The 21,467-nt window shown below is 47.4% G+C and overlaps 1 protein-coding gene across 1 annotated transcript in view; it reads left to right on the top strand.

Moving 5' to 3' along the window:
- COL4A5 (collagen type IV alpha 5 chain) overlaps nt 1-20,543 on the top strand; it is a 377,606-nt gene extending 357,063 nt beyond the window's left edge. Inside the window, 6 exon segments of the mRNA XM_030209194.1 lie at nt 1,139-1,237; nt 5,950-6,162; nt 11,218-11,395; nt 13,672-13,786; nt 15,994-16,166; nt 19,546-20,543. Coding sequence (XP_030065054.1) covers nt 1,139-1,237; nt 5,950-6,162; nt 11,218-11,395; nt 13,672-13,786; nt 15,994-16,166; nt 19,546-19,627 — 860 coding nt within the window. The 3' untranslated portion in view covers nt 19,628-20,543.
- Nucleotides 20,544-21,467: the final 924 nt, after the last annotated feature.

Here is a 21,467-nt window from a genome sequence, read left to right as displayed (position 1 = left end):
TTTTGAGATGGGTGACCAGAACTGCACACAGTAGTCAAGGTGGGAATGCACCAGGAACTTAAACAAACGCATAATGATATTCTCAGGGGTTTTTTTTTCTCCGTCCCTTTTTAGATAGCCTCTAACATTCTGCTGCACAATGGGATGAAAATTTCTATTATTTTCTAGGGTAGTAACTCTTAACTCAGAATCTAGCATTTTGGCCTGTAGTTGTGATTATTTTTCACGTCTCCAAATTGAGTGGCATTTGCCATTCGGTTACTCAGTCTCGTAGTCTCTCAAGATTCTTCTACAAGCTTTCACAATCCTCAGCTGTTGATTTTGAATCATTTTGTTTCATCTGCAAGTTTGATCACTGCCCTTGTCGCTCCTATCACCAGATCAGTTATGAATGTTAACCAACACAGATTTTATACCCTGGCAGTCGCTCCTTTCAGTTATTTTGTCTAACAAATTTTATCATAGTCTCCCTTATTAAAATTAAGTACTATAGCTGTAGATTTTTGTAGTCTCCTTATTCCAGTAATAAAAATGTGATCGCCTTGAGATCACTATTGCCTAGCACCACCGTTACATCTTGCACCAGGTCCTGTGTACCAGTCAGTGGCGTAGCCATTGGGGGGGGAGCCTGGACCCCCACCACACACACACACACACTTTGAACTTGGGCCCCCTTCAGAACTCCAGCACCCCTTTACCTTTGCTGGCAGAGATGCCGAAGCCCTGCCAGCCAATAAATACAGTTCCACCACTGCTCCCCTCCTTGCGCTGTTGCTTTAAGGCAGAAGTGGGCACGTGCCTTCGGCCACCGACGCCGGGATGCATGCACGAGAAGTCAGCGTCAGTGGCTGAAGGCACATGCCCACTTCTGCCTTAAGGAGCAGTATGAAGAGGAGGGGAGCGGCAGCAACTCTGTATTTATTTGGCTGGCGGGGCCTTGGCATCCCTGCCAGCAAAGGTATGTTTGGTGAGCATGGTGAGGGGGGAAGAGGAGGAGGAGGGAGCAATGCATTGCCCCCTCAGTCTACCCCAGGCGCCCCCACAATTGGAGGGCTGGCTATACCTGTGGTACCAGTAAGACGTTTCATGTCTTTTTTGATATATTTAATAGAATTTTATGCTACTGTTTGTTTTCAAGGCTCTATAGGACTACCTGGAGATCCTGGTCATGAAGGACTTCCTGGATTTCATGGTTCACAAGGGACTAAAGGAGAAAGAGGTTTACCAGGTCAACCAGGTGAGCTTAAACATGATTGCTGATCATGAAATCTACGTGGGACAGGGTACTTGAGCTTAGTCTTCCTGAGACTTGAAATTCTTTAAAGTAATTAAGGCTTCTGATTTTCAGATATAACTGGAAAACCCTAAAAAACTGTCCTCCGAGCATTCTGATGTTACCAGTAGGTGCCATTCAAGCTGGATGATATCATTAGAGCAGGCCACTGCAGCGGGAGCTTGATTGAGCCTTTTGCTCCCACTGTTCTCTGCTGGCATTGCTAGAGAGTTTAAAATACAAAAACAGGTATTCTCATGAGAAGCATCAGTTGTGCCTGTTCTCGTGTTTCAGATCTTTTTGGAGTGCTGGTGGCAGAACCGTTGAACAAGCACAGAGAGGTGGGAGCAAAGACAAGCTTCTGCCATTGTGTAGGAGAAGATGGCTAGGGTTGGGAGAAGGGGAGGCTGATCCTGGGGTTGGGAGAAGAGAGTGTGAGGGAATGTGCATGAGAGCTCAAGTCTTCTTTAAACATTCCCCCACAGAGTCACCTTAGCAAGGCCAGAGAAGAGACCCTAACTAATCAGGGTGGAGGTCCCAACCAGGAAGTATAAATACCTGGGGCTAGAGAAAGTCAGAGAATCCCAGAGCGAAGAGGAAGGGGATCTCAGGGCAGATCTTAAGACTGAGGAAGAGTTTTGATGCCTTATTGTCTTCAAAGGTCATGGGCTTAGACTGGGGGGGTGAGGGGGGCAATGGCCCCCCCCAAACGATGACAATGACGACTTACCCAGGGCGCCAGAAGTAAAAGAAACAAGCAGACACGCTCATCTCCATCCGCTTCGCTTCCCCACCCTCTCAGCATCCCGCCCGAAAGGAAATGACATCAGAGGAAGGCGGGACGTAGACAGAGAGGGCAGGGAAGCGAAGCGGACGGAGCCGAGCGAGTCTGCTTGTTGCTTTTACAACCCCCGCTCGCTCGCCCGATGCCCGTTCGCCGCTGGACTGGAAGGTTCCTGATTAGTCCACCACTGTAAGGAAGGAAGCCATGTGGTACATCTCCGTTTCCACTCCCCCGCGTAGCCGTCGCCGTTCACTCAAAACACAGCAAGCAAACCTGCTGTGAGCTGCTGCATCCACATTGTCGTTTGGGCTAGGTTTGGTTTAGTGGAAGAACTTGGAGGAGGTGAGTTGCTTTTTGGTGTGGGTTTTTGTCTACGTGAAAGTTTTAAAGGAGAAATCTACTTTTCATTGTCAGAATGGAAGGAAGGAAGGAAGGGAGAAAGAGCTGGCTTGATATCTCACACATATTCATTATGGTTATTCCCCAAAAAAGCCAGCTCTTTTTCCCTTCCTTCCTCCATATTAGCATATTCATTTGCATATATATATATATATATATATATATATATATATATATATATATATATATATATATATATGCAAATGAATATGCTAATATGCTCCGCCCCATCCTTTGCCCCCCCCCCCCCCCCAAATGAAACAGTCAAACTACGCCCATGCAAAGGTGCAGGACCTTACATGATTAGAGGAGACCACTAGGGAGACGTTGAATGATTTATAGCCTGTAGGACAGAGCAGGCCTCTTATATTTGGACTAAAAGTTCATTGTGTTGAACCATGAACTATCTAATAAAGCTTTTGTTGCATCTAACCTGTGATCTGCTTGCTTACTTACATAGTAACATAGTAGATGACAGCAGAAAAAGACCTGCTCGGTCCATCCAGTCTGCCCAACAAGATAAACTCACATGTGCTACTTTTTGTGTATACCTTACCTTGATTTGTACCTGTCCTTTTCCGGGCACAGACCGTATAAGTCTGCCCAGCACTATCCCCACCTCCCAACCACCAGCCCCGTCTCCCAACCATCGGCTTTGGCACAGACCGTATAAGTCTGCCCAGCACTATCCCCACCTCCCAACCACCAGCCCCGTCTCCCAACCATCGGCTTTGGCACAGACCGTATAAGTCTGCCCAGCACTATCCCCGCCTCCCAACCACCAGCCCCGCCTCCCACCACCAGTTCTGGCACAGACCGTATAAGTCTGGCCAGCACTATCCCCGCCTCCAAACCACCAGTCCCGCCTCCCACCACCGGCTCTGGCACAGACCGTATAAGTCTGGCCAGCACCATCTCCGCCTCCCGCCACCGGCTTTGCCACTCAATCTCGTCCTAGGCCTAGAGATTGAAAGCTCACCCACAGTACCTCGAGTATCTAGCAGAGAAGGGGAGGCTGATACTTTCCTGATGCTGGGGCTGGCATTGGAAGATTGTGTTTTGGTGAATGGAATCCTACATTTTTTTTCCCGCATTGCAAATATACCAATACATCTTTCATTTTCTTACCCTGGGAAAGCACCTAACTGCGTCAGATAAACGAAAACCCCTAAAATTCTAATCAATAACCTCCTAGAGTCGGAAGCCGTAGATGTACAGACGTATGGATTGTATTATTTGTTCTTTTGTTACAGTATATGAGAAGCACATAGCATGTTTCCTTGTGTATCTTAACGCTATTGGAAAGGTTTTCAAACACTGAGTAGAGATGGTTCTTCGTCATTTGTACATATTTATTAGTCTGTTGCAGATATTATAGGTAGCACAAATTCTTGACGCGCTGTATAATACAATTGAACTACATTTTAAAATGTTAATTACCAGAATAGTTTAAAATGGCTCCTTGAGGCTGCCAAAGGGGTGAAGGAACTTTCTGGACGGTAACAGCTGCTTACTCATAAATTAAGAGGATAAATTCATGGAAAATAGGAAACGTTTGTGGTGAACGCTGAAGCTTCTAAATTTGGTAATGTTAATAGAACGCCAATATTTGAATGTAAATCTTGATATTAAACCAAAACATTTAAATCAATAGTAACAGTGTACAGTATGCCAATTTTCTGTAGAATTGAAAACTCATCCCCACCAAATCCCTAACTTAGGGGGTCTTGTACAAATTCGCACTAGTGTTTTTGCCGCGCACTAAATGCTGGAGATGCCCATAGGGATATATGGAGGGCCATAATCGAACGGGGGTGGCCATCTCTAAGGCCGGCCATCTTTAAGGCCGGCGCCGTAAAGAGGTGTCCCCGACCGTATTATCGAAACAAGATGGCCGGCCATCTTTCGTTTCGATAATACAGTCGGGGCCGGCCAAATCTCAACATTTGTGTCGACCCCAGAGATGGCCGGCCTTAGAGATGGCCGGCATCGATTTTCACTGATAATGGAAACCGAGGCCGGCCATCTCAAATCCGGCCAAATCCAAGCCATTTGGTCGTGGGAGGAGCCAGCATTTGTAGTGCACTAGTCACATGCCAGGACACCAACCGGGCACCCTAGGGGGCACTGCAGTGGACTTCATTAATTGCTCCCAGATACATAGCTCCCTTCCCTTGGGTGCTGACCCCCCAGATCCCCCCCAAACCCACTCCCCACAACTGTACACCACTACCATAGCCCTTATGGGTGACGGGGGGCACCTACATGTGGGTACAGTGGGTTTCGGGTGGGTCTTGGAGGGCTCCCATTTACCACCACAGTGTAACTGGTAGAGGGGGATGGGCCTGGGGCCGGCTGCCTGAAGTGCACTGCAGTGCCCACTGAAACTGCTCCAGAGACCTGCATACTGCTGTCATGGAGCTGGGTATGACATTTGAGGCTGGCAAAGAGGCTAGCAAAGAATGTTTCTAATTTTTGGGGGGATGGGAGGGGGTTGGTGACCACTGGGGGAGTACAGGGAAGTCATCCCCGATTCCCTCCGGTTGTCATCTGGTCAGTTCAGGCACCTTTTTGAGGCTTGGTCCTGAAAATAAATGGACCAATTAAAGTCGGACAAATGCTCGTCAGGACCGGCCTTCTTTTTTCCATTATCGGCCGAGGCCGGCCATCTGTTAACCATGCCCCATCCCGCCTTCGATACACTGCCGCCATGCCCCCTTGAACTTTGGCCGGCCCTGCGATGGAAAGCAGTTGAAGGCAGCCAAAATCGGCTTTCAATTATACCGATTTGGCCACCATTAGGAGATGGCCGGCCATCTCCCGATTTGTGTCAGAAGATGGCCACCCTTCTCCTTCGAAAATAAGCATGCTGGCTATCTCTAACATTTAGCACATGCATATTTAACGCACGCATAACCTAGAAATCACTGGGGATAATTTGAGAGCGGGAGACTCGTCCAGAGGCGGTTGTGACCCAGTTGGTGGGAGGAGGGTGCTAGTGTACAGCACAAGTGGCAGGTGGAGGCTGACCTGAGCTGTGCTGGGGATAGACCCTCTTAAGTGGCCGTGGGGTAACCCCGGGTGGGTGGCTAGGCATTTCGTGACAGGTATCTATATATATAATCTACACCTATAGCAGTGAATCCATGTATATTCAGTGGTTTCTTGCTAAATATAGAGCATAGCTGAATAATTTGAAATGCCTGAATTAGACATTTCAAATGATTCCCTCCAGGTCCTGCTGAAAATTGGGTTCAAAGTGAGCAAGGCTGAATAAGTGGCTGCTAAAATAAGGCTGAAATAAGAATCAGATGTCAGCCATGCTTCTCATAATCCTTTTGGTGGCCACCAGAGATCAGGTCTTTAATATTTCTTCCTTCATAAGATTCCATCAGTGTAAGCAGAAAATGTGTTCCTTCAGGCAATTTTACTAATGTTTCAGAGGCAAAAATCTTCTTTCGTTCATTCACCTATTCATTTCTTCCTGACCCAGGTTCAAGAGGAAACCAAGGCCTGCCTGGTCCAGATGGTTTACAAGGTCCTCCAGGTCTTCCAGGAGCAGGGTCGGTGGCTCATGGATTCCTAATAACACGGCACAGCCAGACCACAGAGATACCAGCGTGCCCACACGGAACAGTGAGAATCTATGATGGATATTCTCTTCTGTATGTGCAGGGAAACGAGAGAGCACATGGCCAGGATTTGGGTGAGATTCCTTGTTCTTTGCCATCCTTTTGTAAAATAAAAATGGAGAGCAAGTTTCTTCACTATTCTTTCCTTCCGCCGTGAACATAATGCATCTTAGCAGTGGCGTAGCTATGTGGGAGCTGGGGGGCCTGGGCCCCCGTAGATTTGGCCCTGGACCCCCCTGATGATGACCTGCCCGACCCCACCCCCCTCCTGCCGTCAACCCGCTGTCACCGTCGCCTGCCTTTACTGACGGGGGACCCCAACCCCCACGAGATCCTCTTCTTCTCGCAAAAGGCAGGACGTCAGAAACAGAAGGAAGCCTTTTGCGAGAAGAAAAGGACCTCGGCTGGCGGGGGTTGGGGTCCCCCGCCAGCAAAGGTAGGCGACAGCGGGTTGGCGGTGGGGGGGGGGGAGTTGAGAGGGTCGGCGGGGGGGGGGGGGGCAAAGTCGGCAATGGCTGGGGGTCGGCGGCAGAGGGGGGGCAAAGTCAGCGATGGCGGGGGGGGGGTTGGCAGCAGAGGGGGAGGCTAAAATGTACCCCCTCACCTCAGGCTTTGGACCCCCCTCCCGCCGAAGTCTGGCTACGCCCCTGCATCTTAGTAGTTACATCTTCTTGTGACTATGGGGCCCGATATTCTGCTGGCGTCAGGAAGCGCATTTGCTGCCCACCACCAGCATTAAACCCGGATATTCAATGCCGGACTGTGTCCGGTGACCAGCGTTTTAACTGTTAAAAAGTTAAGCAGCTATGCTGATATTCAGTGCTTACTGGTTAACTCTTTAGTGGTTAAAGATAGGACAGCTATTTATGCGGTCCTATTTGACTGCTAGACTTATCCGTTAGGTGCCGAATATCAGCGTCTAACCAGATAAGTCGCGCAATATAGCCTGTTATGCGCTGGGTGCTTACCAGCAATATTCAGCAGAGATAACCAGTTATCTGCCGCTGAATATTAGCAATAGAATGTTATTGAATGGACAAGGGAATACAGTATTTCTAGGATGGGCGGGACAAATTGCTTGTTCTTTTGGCCGCTGTCGGTGACAGGGTGCTGGGCTCGATGGACCCTTGGGCTGTCCCAGCATGGCGATGCTTATGTATTTATAATTAGGCCCCGCTATGCTATTTTACCAGTCAACGGCCGTGTCTGGCCAGTTAAATAGCTTTGAATATTGGGAGGAGGGGGGATGTTTCTGTGGTACAACCAAAGCAGTTTCAATTTGTTATATACAGGTACTTTCTCTGTCCCTAGTGGACTCTCGGTCCTAATTTTGTAACTGGGGCAATGGAGGGTTAAGTGATTTGCCCAGAGTCGTAAGGAGCTGCAGTGGGAATCAAAACCCGTTACTCAGAGAAATGTTAGAATCATTCATTGCACTTCAGTAGTGGCCTTAAGACACGATGAGTCCAATATTTAAAGCTACTTATCTGGGTAGCAGCACCGACTGGATCCGTACTATGATTTTCATTATCTGCTAACGAAAATTCCTGCAGATCACCTCAGTGCTATCTGGACAGTGCTGGGACAGTCCAGGGGCAGAGCCTGAGTGGAACAGGAATTTATGCAGGTACTGATCAAATTCAACTCCAGTATCTAGATTACCAGCCAGGACAGAGTTACATATGTCCTCCTTTTGGACATCTTCAGATATGTCCTCCAGGTTTTTTAATTTTTAGGGAAATGTCCTCTTTTTGTTTTATGTGCATATGACCAACACACCTGCCCACATAATGAGAGAAACCATCTCTGGCCTATTAGTCAGTCTGGACACACGGGGGCGCTAAAGAGAAAGAAAGTCGTTGCTGATCTCCTCTCTGTTCTCTGCTGGTTCAATCTGTCCAAGAAATTGTGTTCGCGCAGCACAACTTTAAGCATGTGTCAGGCAAAGACTTTCACACGTATCTCAGAAGCCAGCCAAAGTTCTTGAGGGATATCTGATAAGTAAGCTTGGGCTCAAACTCAGTCAAACTCAAATCCGGACGTTCTACTGCTGTACTGTAAGTAAGTCACTATTTGATGCGAGTTCATTAACTATGATTAAACTAGTAAAAAAAAACCGTTTCTGATGCAAATGAAACGGGGGCTAGCAATGTTTTCTTCTGTGTGCATGTGGGAGTGTGTGTGTCCCTGCCCTCTCTCCCCTCCCCCCTCTGGGGCTAGCAATGTTTTCTTCTGTGTGCATGTGGGAGTGTGTGTGTCCCTGCCCTCTCTCCCCTCTCTCCCCTCCCCCCTCTGGGGCTAGCAATGTTTTCTTCTGTGTGCATGTGGGAGTGTGTGTGTCCCTGCCCTCTCTCCCCTCTCCCCTCTGGGGCTAGCAATGTTTTCTTCTGTGTGCATGTGGGAGTGTGTGTGTCCCTGCCCTCTGGCCTCTCTCCCCTCCCCCCTCTAAGTCCTTCACTGTTACAGAGCCAATGATTTGATTTCGTGCTCTGCTGTTTTCCTTCACTGACTGTGTTACAGAGAGGGCGGGGCAGACACTCATAGGGAAACCGGATATCTCGCCCCCTTCACACTTCCGGCTGGAGGCTTCATAGAACATTGGTGTTGCCTTTTATATAGAGAGATATTTCATTAGCAAAGGTAGCAATCATTTTTATTTTTTCTGTCCTCTTTGTCTCCACAAATATGGTAACCCTAAGCCAGGAAGCTTAGGACAACAAAAAGCCTGTTCTTAGTTATCCAGATCAATGTTCCCTCTCAGCTGTGCAAGAGTCCTCCATCTACTTTCCTGCAAGTGGGGGGGTGCTGGGAGGGACAGGCAAGCTAGGACTCTAGGGAAACCTGCCTGTTCCTGGTGCTTGACAACATGATAGTGAAGCACCACCCCCTACTGGCAGGAATGCAGTTGGAGGACTCACACAGCTTAGAGAACATGATCTAGTACTCGCTCTGAATATTGCCAGAATGCAGATAATGCTGGTGGCCACCACTGTACCCAGATGTTCAATGCCAATGTCCAATTGTCAGCTGGCACTGAATGTTCAGCTACATCTTTAAATGCCGCAGTTGGCATTGAAAAGGAACGTAGGCTGCAGAGTTTAATATTGATCTGGATTTTCTTAGTAGCTTCATGTATGACATGTTTTGTTGTTCAGTGCTCTTGAAACACATAGCTAATGTATTCATTCTGAAATCTGATTTTTAAGATTTTCCTGACAAAACGTCATACTTTTAGCTGTTACGTAGAAAACAGTAGAGGAAAAAAACTGTCTCGCAGATGGTGTCCAAAGAGCTTTTATTCAAAAATCTTCAAAAACATTAAAAGAGACCCGACACGACTCGTGTTTCAGCCCTACAGGCCTGCATCAGGGGTCTGGAGAAAATACAGAAAGTACATATGTAGAAATGTAAACAATATATATAAATAAATACTCATTCATATAAAGCCAATATAAAACAATATACAAGAAGACTAAAAGAGGAAAACATATCTAGGAATTGGTATTGTCATATGTATTCCCAGAAGAATTGTCAAGCAAAGGTCTCCTAAAAGTTCAAAACTATATGTAAAATTATAAATAAGTGATATAATACAAAAAAACATATAGTTTTATATATATACCAGTAAAAAAAGGCCCGTTTCTGACACAAATGAAACGGGCGCTAGCAAGGTTTTCCTTGGAGTGTGTATGTTTGAGATGGAGTGTGTGTGTCATAGAGAGAATGAGAGAGAGACAGCGTGTGTGTGCGTTTGTGTGAGAGAGAGAGTGTCTGTGTGTGTGAGACTGTGTGTGTGTGACAGAGAGATGGAGTGTGTCAGAGAGTGTATGTGAGAGACAGTGAGTGAGTGAGTGTGAGCCCCCACCCCCCTCTCGCAGGGCCCCCCTTCCCACCCCCACCTCTCTGGTCTCAGGACCCCCTCCCCACCTCCCTCTCCCTCGCCCCACCTCCAGCCATCCATGTCCAGTGACCCTCCTCTCCCCCTGCCCCCCTTGCAGCTACCCATGTCCAGCGACCCTCCCCTCCCCCAGCGCATCAAACCCCATCGCCACTCACAGATGCCAGTAGCAACACTGTCCGGCCGCTGCTGCTTCTCCTGTTGAGCAGCAGCGGCCGCTACAAAAAGAAAAGAAGCGATAAATGTTTTTAAACCCAGCCCAAATCTTTCGCAAATGCCCGAGTCTTACAACGCAGTCTCTGCAGCCGCTCCTCCTCTCGCCTGTCACGTCACTGCGCTCCTTCTGGGTCTTACTCCAGGGGCAGTGACATGGAGGCAAGAGGAGGAGCGGCTGCAGAGACTGCGTTGTAAGACTCGGGCATTTGCGAAATATTTGGGCTGGGTTTAAAAACATTTATCGCTTCTTTTCTTTTTGTAGCGGCTGCTGCTGCTCAACAGGAGAAACAGCAGCGGCCGGACAGTGTTGCTACTGGCATCTGTGGGTGGCGATGGGGTTTGATGCGCCGGGGGGGGGGTGTTGATGTGCTTTGGGTGGGGGGAGGGGGTGTTTGATGTGCCGGGGGAGGAGATTGGGTGATGTGGGGGGGGGGGGAGTTCTGTGGTGCCGCGCTTGTAGTTTTTTGATGCGCCGCTCCCTGCCACTTGCTCCGAAGTGGCAGGGAGCTCCAAAGTGGCAGGGAGCTCCAAAGTGGCAGGGAGCTCCAAAGTGGCAGGGAGCGGCATACTGATAGCTGATTCCCAGGCAGGGGAAGGAGTACTCCTCCCCCTGCCTGGGAATCAGCTGTTAGTGACCTCATCCTGGCTACGGAGCCTAGCTCAGCAACTCTAGGAGCCACGGACACAGGCAGTCCCACATTAGAACGTTGGTGGTGAGAATTATTATATAGGATAAGCTCTTTGGACACCTTCTGCGAGAGAGTTTTTTTCCTCTACTGTTTTCTACGTGGTATGCTCTACCCGTGGAGGTAATTTCTTCTGTTTGTGACTGTCATACGCCATTAAAATTATAGACCAACATCACCTGTGGTGTTTTCGCAGCTGCATAAAGAATGGTCTGTTTTCCTTGAAACATAACATTAAAAAAAACCCTGTACCTTGTCTAGCTGTAGAGGGGGATGTGGGTTGAGCTGAGCGATGTGATTGTTATATGTTTTAAAGTTCTCTTCTTTAGGGACTGCTGGCAGCTGTCTCCGTCGCTTCAGTGCCATGCCCTTCATGTTCTGCAACATCAATAATGTGTGTAATTTTGCCTCAAGAAATGATTACTCCTACTGGCTTTCAACACCACAGCCCATGCCCATGAGTATGGAGCCCTTAACGGGGAGGAGTATCCAGCCATTCATTAGCCGGTAAGTGAGGTTCCTCAGAAACGGGATGTTTCCCCTTCCGTGTTCACTGTCTGATTAATCCAAATAAGGAAAACAGAGATACAACTCGGTACTTTAAAAAAAAAAAAAAAAAGGCTTGGTACGTCAGTTACCAAAATGTATTCCGGCCGACCAGTGCCGGTGCTAGACATGATGGGGCCCAGGACAGACGCTGAGGAAGGGGCCCCAAAGCTTGCTTGCAGATTGTCCCTCTTTTTCAAATTCAGGCAGGTTTGGGGCCCCCTGTAATATGGGGACCCAGGGCAATTGTCCTGTTCGCCCACCAAGGCAGAGGTGCCATTTTGGATCCTGGCGCCAACCCAGACAGCAGCAGACGGGGGCCCGCTGTTGCCCGGGAAGACATTTGGACGGGTCTCGGGGCGGGGGGGGGGGTTGATGATAGAGCTCTAGGAAGTCGAAGCTGATGTGCTCGGTGCAGGGTTTGGTGTTGTGGGATCAGAACTCGATGGGGTGGGGGGGTGGGAGTCAGGAGTGGGCTCAGGCTCCCTTCATGGAGAGATAGTGCGGGGGCTCAGGAACTCTTGGTGGGGAGAGAGCTTTTTTTTTTTTTTTTTTTTTTTTTTACATTTGTACCCCGTACTTTCCCACTCATGGCAGGCTCAATGCGGCTTCCATGGGGCAATGAAGGGTTAAGTGACTTGCCCAGAGTCACAAGGAGCTGCCTGTGCCTGAAGTGGGAATCGAACTCAGTTCCACCACCCTAACCACTAGGCCACTCCTCCACTGTTGCTACTATTTGAGATTCCACTAGCAACATTCCGTGTAGAAGTCGGCCCTTGCAGATCACCAATGTGGCCGCGCAGGCTTCTGCTTCTGTGAGTCTGACGTCCTGCACGTCAGTCTCACAGAAACAGAAGCCTGCGCAGCCTTCTACATGGAATGTTGCTAGTGGAATAGCAACATTCCAACATTCCATGTAGAATCTCCAATAGTAGCAACATTCCATGTAGAATCTCCAATAGTATCTATTTTATTTTTGTTCCATTTGTACCCCGCGCTTTCCCACTCATGGCAGGCTCAATGCGGCTTACATGGGGCAATGGAGGGTTAAGTGACTTGCCCAGAGTCACAAGGAGCTGCCTGTGCCTGAAGTGGGAATCGAACTCAGTTCCTCAGGACCAAAGTCCACCACCCTAACCACTAGGTCACTCCTAGTGGTTAGGGTTGGAGATTCTACAGGAAGGCCTGTGTTGCTATTTATTTATTTAGTTAGTTTGTGCTTGATAAACCTCACATTGCACAGACTGTACCGTTGTTAATAATTAAAAATCTAAGAGGAAGAAGGAAAGAGCTACAAAATTATTGACAGAAAAGGAGATGAGGAAAAGAAGGAAAAATAAGCAAATAGTGTAGGTTGCAAAGGTACAAACACAATACAACGTAGACATTCATTCGATGTGAATTGAACCTTTATGTGCCAGCGGTATGCACTAGAACCATCCGTGTATTGTAGCACAGGCTCTTTGTCAGCAGGTCCTGTTCTACAATACTAGTGCAACTTCAGATGTCCCGACCTGGAAGTCTAATTTCCAATTTGAATGTCCTTTCTAAAATGGTGCTCATTACATGTATGCTGAGTATAGGTAGGTCTGTTTTTTTTTTTATAAGTGATACATTTCTCCAGGGAATGGCAGGGACGTAGCCAGCCCTCTGTTTTACTTTTTTTTTTTTTGGGGGGGGGGGGTGCACCAGGGGCCAATGCATTTCCAACACCCCCCCCCCCCCCAATTAAAAATAATACCTTTGCCGGCAGGGAACTCTGAAGCCCCCCTCCTCCTTATGGTGATGCAAGACAGAGAAAGTCGATGGTGTACCTCAAGCCGCTGATGCCGGGACTCTTTGGCCATGTTGAGTTTGCATCCTCACTAGCCATTGAATGGATTCCACAGTTTTGGAGGGGGGCTTCAGCCCAACGTGGGGGGGGGGGACCCAGGCCCCTTTGTGTAACACATATCTCTTGACTCTCTGTTATGACTGGTTCTCTTGAATTTTTTTTTTTTTTAGTTACATTTGTACCCTGCGCTTTCCCACTCATGGCAGGCTCAATGCGGCTTACATGGGGCAATGGAGGGTTAAGTGACTTGCCCAGAGTCACAAGGAGCTGCCTGTGCCTGAAGTGGGAATTGAACTCAGTTCCCCAGGACCAAAGTCCATTACCCTAACCACTAGGCCACTCCTCCACTGCAGTGTGGGTTCAGTCTGTCTTACAAACCTTTTGCTTTGATCCATTGCTTCAGGTGTTCAGTATGTGAAGCTCCAGCCATGGTGATTGCAGTTCACAGCCAGACCATCCAAATCCCAGTATGCCCGCACGGCTGGTACTCTCTTTGGATTGGCTATTCATTCATGATGGTATGAAGTGTGAAAAGATGTGTATTATTTTTAAAGACACAGTCATATATCGTGCCCCTAGAGGGAGGTAGTTGTATGTTCCAGTATGTGTTAATTGCTGTGCAGTCAGTATTCAAAGAAATACGTGCAGGACATCAGACTCACATAAACAGAACGAAGCCTTGCGCCAGAAGAAGAGGACCTCGATGGCTGATCTGCAAGGCTTCGTTCTGTTTCTATGACTCTATGACAGAACGAAGCCTTGTGCCGGAAGAAGAGGATCCCTCGATGGCTGATCTGCAAGGCTTCGTTCTGTTTCTGTGAGTCTGACATCGTGCAGGACATCAGACTCAAACAGAACGAAGCCTTGCGCTGGAAGAAGAGGACCTCGGCTGGCGGGGGTTGGGGTCCCCCACCAGCAAAGGTAGCAGACGGCGATGGCGGGTGGCGGCAGGAGGGGGGGTCGAGAGGGTCGTCGGTAGGGGGGTCCAGGGCCAAATCTACGGGGGCCCAGGCCCCCGTGGCCCCACGTAGCTACACCCCTGGTGTGTAATCCAGAAGGAGGGTGTGGGCATGGGAGGGCCATGAGCAAAACCAAACACACAAAAACAGGTAGAAACCTCTATAAGTAGTCCAAAGCAAAAGTAAGGGTTGCCACAAAACACAACCAACCAATGGGGTGAAGTAAGAGAGTCCTTTATTCAAAGCACCAGTAACTGGACCCGACGCAGTCCGTGTTTCGGTGGTGAAACCACCTGCTTCAGGAGTCACAATACAACTTGCCAAGCAAAGTTTAAAAAAACAGGGAAACCTGGTGCAAAACCCTAGCGCAGCCAAGTAAATTCATCTGTAGTGGGGTTTAGGGGCGTGGGCAATTCGGGAACTTTTTCTCTAGATGAGCACACTGTTCTAGAACTAGGGGGATCCATGCCCAACTTACGCCCCAGAATTTACACCCCGGTTTCAGTTGGGGTAAGTCCTTGTGCCCAAAGGTGGATGCAGAAATCGAAGCTAAGCACAATTATATAAAGAGCAATCGCCCTTTATAGCGCGGATTTTTTACACTGCCCAAATTTCGGTGCCATTCACTGAATCCAGTCCTAAATGCAGATGTGCTCATATATGTCAGTATTGTGGTCAATTATAGAACTTCCCCTATAGAGGGCAGCATTATAAAGGGGTGTCTTAATAGGAGCCAATTCTGTAAAGTATGGTAGGCTTCCACTTTCCTTTATAGAATACCAACATAACCCGGTATATAAGTGCTTAAAAGTTAGATGTGAGCACTTGTGCCAGAAAGAGAGCTGGTATAAATGCTTGCACCTGGATTCAAGAGATATGCACGTAACTGATAGTATTCTATAAGTTAGGCGTGTAATTGCGCACACGCCCACATTCCTCCCAGGCTCCGCCCCGGTGTATGTCCACCACATTTAGGTGCCTTTTTATAGAGTAGCGTTTAGCTGGAATATTGGCGTTTGTGTGGGTGGTGCATGTCAGTGGCATAGCTGGGGGGGGGGGGGGGCTGGGTCCCCGTAGATTTGGCCCTGGACCCCTCCTACTGACGACCCTCTCGACCCCCTCCCTCCCGCCGCCAACCCGCCATCACCGTCACCTGCCTTTGCTGACGGGGGACCCCAACCCCTGCAAGGCTTCGTTCTGTGAGTCTGACGTCCTGCACGTACAACGTGCAGGACGTCAGAAACAGAAGGAAGCCTTTTGCGGGAAGAAGAGGACCTTGGCTGGCGGGGGTTGGGGTCCCCCGCCAGCAAAGGTAGGTGACGGGTTGACGGCGGGAGGGGGGGTCGAGAGGGTTGTCGGCAGGGGGGGGGCAAAGTTGGTGGCGGGGGGGGTCATCAATGGCGGGGGGGGGGGGGCCGGCGGCACCAGGGTGGGGTAAAATGTGCCCCCTCACCTCGGGCTCTGGACCCCCCTCCCACCGAAGTCTGGCTATGCCCCTGATGTATGCCAATGTTCTGGGCATTTACACCAGCGATACTGGGTTTAAGTATCCTTGAACTAGGTGAATCGAAGGAGGCAGTGTGCTTAATTCTGGTTCTCAGCCCTGTTCTCTTGTCAGAGTAATTAGTAAAACTGGAGCAAATTCAGCTGAGTGAAAATATTGAGTAGGAATGTTCTTAGGTCTTTTAAAGATGGCTCTTACTGAATTGGTTGGGGGAGGGGGGTACAATAGAGCTTTTTAATTTCTAGTGTTATTTTTCTTTCAGCACACTAGTGCCGGTGCAGAAGGATCGGGACAGGCTCTAGCATCTCCGGGGTCCTGTTTAGAAGAATTTCGATCTGCTCCGTTTATTGAATGTCATGGCCAAGGGACTTGTAATTACTATGCCAACTCGTACAGTTTCTGGCTGGCAACTGTGGAAATGCTGGAAATGTTTAGGTAAGGCCAGATGAAATTCTCATCCATTATTTGGAGTAAAACTCTTGTGTGCTTAATCGTTTTATATATATATTTTTTTTTTGTATGCTTTTTCATTTGTCACAGTGGCGTTGTTACAGGTGGGCCTGGGTGGGCCACAGCCCACCCAATTTGGACTCAGGCCCACCGAAAATTGTGGCACTCTTGATGTGGCTGGTGGGAATCCGCAAAGCCTAAAGATTTCCTCCTCGGGCAGCCAATGCTCTTCCAAACAGCAGCTAGCGCCACATATTGGCCCCTCTGCACATGCTCAGTTTTCACCCATGCAGAAGCACTGAGCATGTACTGACTTCTGGCAGCGGTGTCAGCTCAAGTCAAATGCTGCCACCTGCTGTTTGGAAAGAGCACTGGCTGCCTGCGGAAGAGGAAGTCTTCAGCTAGTGCAGGTTGGGGATCCCCATCAGCTCAGGTATTTAACATTTTGTGTTTGAGGGTAGGGGGAGAGGCAGAGAGCAGAGTGGAGGGGGGCCAGGAGGGACTGAATTCTGTGCCCATCCATTTTGGGCTGAGGCCCACCCAAATTTGGCTGTCTGGCTACGCCCCTGATTTGTCGTCCTTAGTACAAAAAACACACGTAAAGAGGAGGTCATGTCTGGCTGTGACTTGGTTTCAGTAGACAAATGACAGAACGGATTGAGGTGACCTTTGGACTTCTGCATCTGGGGACTTAAGGGGTAGTTCTGTAATTTGGTGACAGGAAGTAGGCATCACAATGGGACATGCTTCCCGCCAACTTAGGCACACCAAAACCATCATAGAATATAAGGGCAAACCCAGTTCGGCATACCAAAAGTTAGGCGTGATCACTTGCACCGTGTCAATGGCTGGTTTAAGTGAGCATGCCTAGGTGTGACAATCAACCCATGCAACTGATAGTATGCCATGAATTGTGCACGCTTGGTGACACGCCCACGTTTGCCTCCTTGTAGTTACATGCTATAGCACGTAGCCACTACCTGATAGAATAACGCCTAGTTCCTATGTGTCACTGTCGATTATTGGCGCTAATGATGCGCATGTGGCGTGTACTGCTAGGCACCCGTTTAGCGTAGCCAAGTGTGGGGATTCCAGAATATTTTGGGAGGGGGCATTTATTTATTTGAAAAAGTTATATACCACCTAAAATCTAGGTGGTTTCCAAAATAACATACATAATAAACCTAACGATAAATCTAAAACAATAAAAATTATACACAACCAGACACACTTCTTCATGCAGATCCTAAGACATTCAAAAGAATGCTGGCACAACCAAATGTGTCTTCAGTAGCTTTCTGAATTGAGACGCACTACCGCATAACGACAGATGCCCGGAAAGTGCCTTCCATAACTGTGTCCCAGCCACAGTAAAAGCGGCTATTCTAGTCTCTGCATAATGCATTGGAACTATTGGATCCAAAGACAGTCGCATGGCATTGTCCAATCTGAGGGACCTCTTTGGGCGATAAACGTTTAAGGCTTGTCGAAAATACAAAGTAAATAGTTTTGATGAATAATAGTCAGTACGTTATACTTGATTCGTTGAGTTACTAGTAACCAATGTCATTGTTTGAGGACTGGGGTAACACGTGTAGATTTGGTAACCCCAGAAATCAATCTCGCATTTGTGTCCAGTTGCCTCAGAGGCTTTTGCAGCATTTACAGAAATCCTAGCAGGTGCCTATCCGATGACGTTAACACTGCTATACGCTTTAGGATTGCTAATGCAGGGGAGCATGAGTTAATCTGCCTCAAGTGCAAGAGCCTGTGTTTGAGAGGTGCCATGTGTTCCTGGATTTATATGTATAGTATATTACTCCATCTTTAGTGGATCTTCATTGGTTGCCTATAAAATCACACATTCGTTATAAAATATTAATGCTGGTTTTTAAAGAGTAATTTGGTAAGATCAGGGCCGCCATGCCGCAGTCTTCACCCGCCCACCCCCAGCCCCGTTGACAGACCCCCTCTGTCCGCCCCCGGGCCGAGCCCCCTGCATTCAAATCACAGCGCCTCACCGCCATGTGAAAGCGCAGCGGCAGATAGCCTCCCTTTGGGCCTTTCCTCCCTGTGTCCCGCCCTCGCGGAAACAGGAAGTTATATCAGACGAGGGCGGGACACAGGGAGGGAAGGCCCAAAGGGAGGCGATCTGCCGCTGCGCTTTCACACGCTGTGATTTGAATGCAGGGGGCTCGACCTGGGGCGGACAGAGGGGGGCTGTCGACGGAGCTGGGGGTGGGCGGGTGAGACCGGGGACTGCGGCACGGGGCTCGGGGAATTTTGTCCCCCCTGCCCCCCATCTCTCTGCAGCCCTGGGTAAGATTTCTCCTATAATTGCATCCACTCTGCACTGTCACCAACCTTTCCATTCCTTGCCTGGTACCGAACAGGCTCTTTCCCATTCTGCTCCCGGGCTGAGTTAATCCTTTCTACCTACCTGGAGCTCTCCTCACAGCTAATGATTTTGTTGGCAAAAAAATACCTCTTTATTCAACCTTAGGTTATTGGGCCTGACCAGGACACCCCCTCCTCTCACGGGTCTTGGCAGGGGTGAAGGCAACCATTAACCATGTGCTCACTAATCCCATCACTTTATCACCTTCCAACTCCACCCCAGCTATGACACCCATTGTCACTCTCTGCCAATCCTCCTTCGTGGCTGGGCTCTTCACCCTCCCACTCATGCTGTTCTCCCTCCCCTCAGTGAATCTGGAGTGTTCTGTACCAGTCTCGTAATCCCCTGAGAAAATTTACAAATTCAGTTTACCAGGGGGGTTGATTACACATAGAATCCAGTGGCTTATTATCCATCCGTACACTCCTGTTTGCCATAGAAACATGAGGGCAGATAAAGGCCATATGACCCATCTAGTCTGCCCATCCTCTGTAACCCCTAATTCTTCCTGTTCCTAAGCGATCCCACATGCTTATCCCATGCCTTTTTAAATTCTGATAATAGGTTATTAACCAGTTGGTGAAAAGAGCACGGGTGTGTTGTTTTGCTCACATAAATATAAATCACGGAGAAGTTCTATGATTGAAAAGCTTGTCCACCCTTAGAGACATAAATCATTTCGGTGTAGTCTTGCTTGAGTGAGTTTATACTGTGAGAACTCTCCATTATCATATATAATAGATATTTATTTAATGAGATTGGTAGTGTCTGGTCAAGATTCTATCTATAAATTGACTCCTCCTTTTTGTACTCTGGTTCTTGGACAATTTACATTTTATTTTTATTTTTAAAGTCTGGAACAGTCCGCCACCTCCACCGGGAGGCCATACTGTGATGAGTGATAGTTTGAATTTTGTAGTACACACTGAATTGCAAACCTTTTATTTATTTATTTTTGAATTGCAGTAAACCTCAGTCAGAAACATTGAAAGCTGGTGACTTAAGAACACGAGTCAGTCGGTGTCAAGTTTGTATGAAGCGGACGTAACGCCTTGAAGAACATTATATAACAGATTGGAAAAACAAATGCTAAGGCGTCTTGTCCTCCAGCTGCAACAAATGGTGCTACCATGCAAAACAGCAAAACAAAGCAAAAAATATATAAAAAACCAAAAAGGATGAGAGGAAGAGAGAAAATACAAGCTATTAAGATGTACCTCACTGAAGTGCCATACTGAGGAGTACCTGGTGCATTTCTAGAAACGGAGTGACTGAAAGATTAATCTCCTGCTAATGGAAATTATACTTGAGGTTTTGTGGAGGATCAGAAGATGAAGGGTTTTTTTTTTCCTTCCAGTACCAAAATGGCACTTTCTTATATTTTTTTTTAATCAACCAAGAGAAGAAATGCACTGAGTATGTGTTGAAATTTCAAGACTACAGTTCTGAAAGACATTTTTCATGGTGCTACTAACCTTTCTGTATCCTAGTTTATTTTTTAATATAAAATGTTCTGCTTTTGTTTGTAAGTAATGAAATGTATATATTGTGTAAACACCTTTAAACTTGCAATCATTTACATAAGAATTAGCATTAAAAATCACTTTCACAAAAACCTTATGCAAATATTAAAACATACAGCAGTATTTTTACTTAAAAAAAATTTTTTCTGACGTTTTGATCCCTCTCATCATTGCTCCCCCACGCCGCCATCCACGTGGCTCAAGGTACCCTCACCAGCCTGACGGATGGAGGGGCACGTCCTCCAAGGTGCTTTCTCTATGCCACTCTCTGACCAGCAGGGGCCGCCAGAAACATAACCACCACCCTGATTCCCTTTCCTAGGCTTGAACGTATCATCTCCAGGGCAGTAGTACAACAGTATTTAATATGAATTGTGGCAACAGAAGTTTTACTGCTGAATTTTAGTTCTAAACTTCCTTGAACTCTCACTGAACATCACACCTTTTTAAAAAAATATTTTAAAAAGTTTGTATTCATGGTCAATTTGACTGGGGTATTATTGTTATTGCTGCTGCTGTGCTATTAAGCATGTTATTGGTTTTGAGAAACACATTATTTTAGCCTTTTTGCCCCTTTTCTGTACTGTGGAAAGGTTAAATGATTAGTCATGTTCTATATTGCTTCTGAATTAAAATCAGAATCAAGTACGACAAAATTGGTTTAATATTTTAAACTTGGGGAAATGTTCCTGAAACGTTTAAGTTGCCAAAGTATGACAAGCATATAATCCAAAATGGATGTACACTTTCAAATCTTTATGAATGAAATAAAGAGACTGACTGTCCCTGAGTACTGGAGCTTTTGTAATTCCATTCACCCACATCAAATATGCTTGGTACAGTGTTCTTTTATATTTCTTTGAACTCCCTTTTCATAAACGGAGAAACGATGGTGGAAGGGGGTTAATTTTTGTTCTAGTGAATTAATAGAAATCTTGCCTGTGACATCCAGTCTGTCTCATTCAGGCTGGAACTCTGTCTCATGCAGGGAAGTTTTACTGATTCAGAAGGATGCCTTGAGGGACTTTGCCCCTATTCACTACACAAATTGGGAAGTATGAGTGGAAATTCTTCCTAACAGTCGGTTCAAAGAATATAAACTTGTTAACATGTTCTTATGTTTAATACATGGCTTTTGTCTTGTGGTGCATTCACTATTCGCCAGGCCCCTTCCCTGCCCATCTTCACATCCTTGCTCAAAGCCCACCTCTTCAATGTCGCCTTCAGCACCTAACCACCTACTTCTATTCAGGAAATCTAGACTGCCCCAACTTGACATTTCGTCCTTTAGATTGTAAGCACCTTTGAGCAGGGACTGTCTTTCTTTGCTAAATTGTACAGCGCTGCAACGTAACCCAAGTAGCG

The sequence above is a fragment of the Microcaecilia unicolor genome, chromosome 7, assembly GCF_901765095.1.
Source record: "Microcaecilia unicolor chromosome 7, aMicUni1.1, whole genome shotgun sequence".
Taxonomy (NCBI): Eukaryota; Metazoa; Chordata; class Amphibia; order Gymnophiona; family Siphonopidae; genus Microcaecilia; species Microcaecilia unicolor.
The sequence above is the reverse complement of the archived record's forward strand: the minus strand, read 5'-3'. Positions and strand labels throughout refer to the sequence as shown.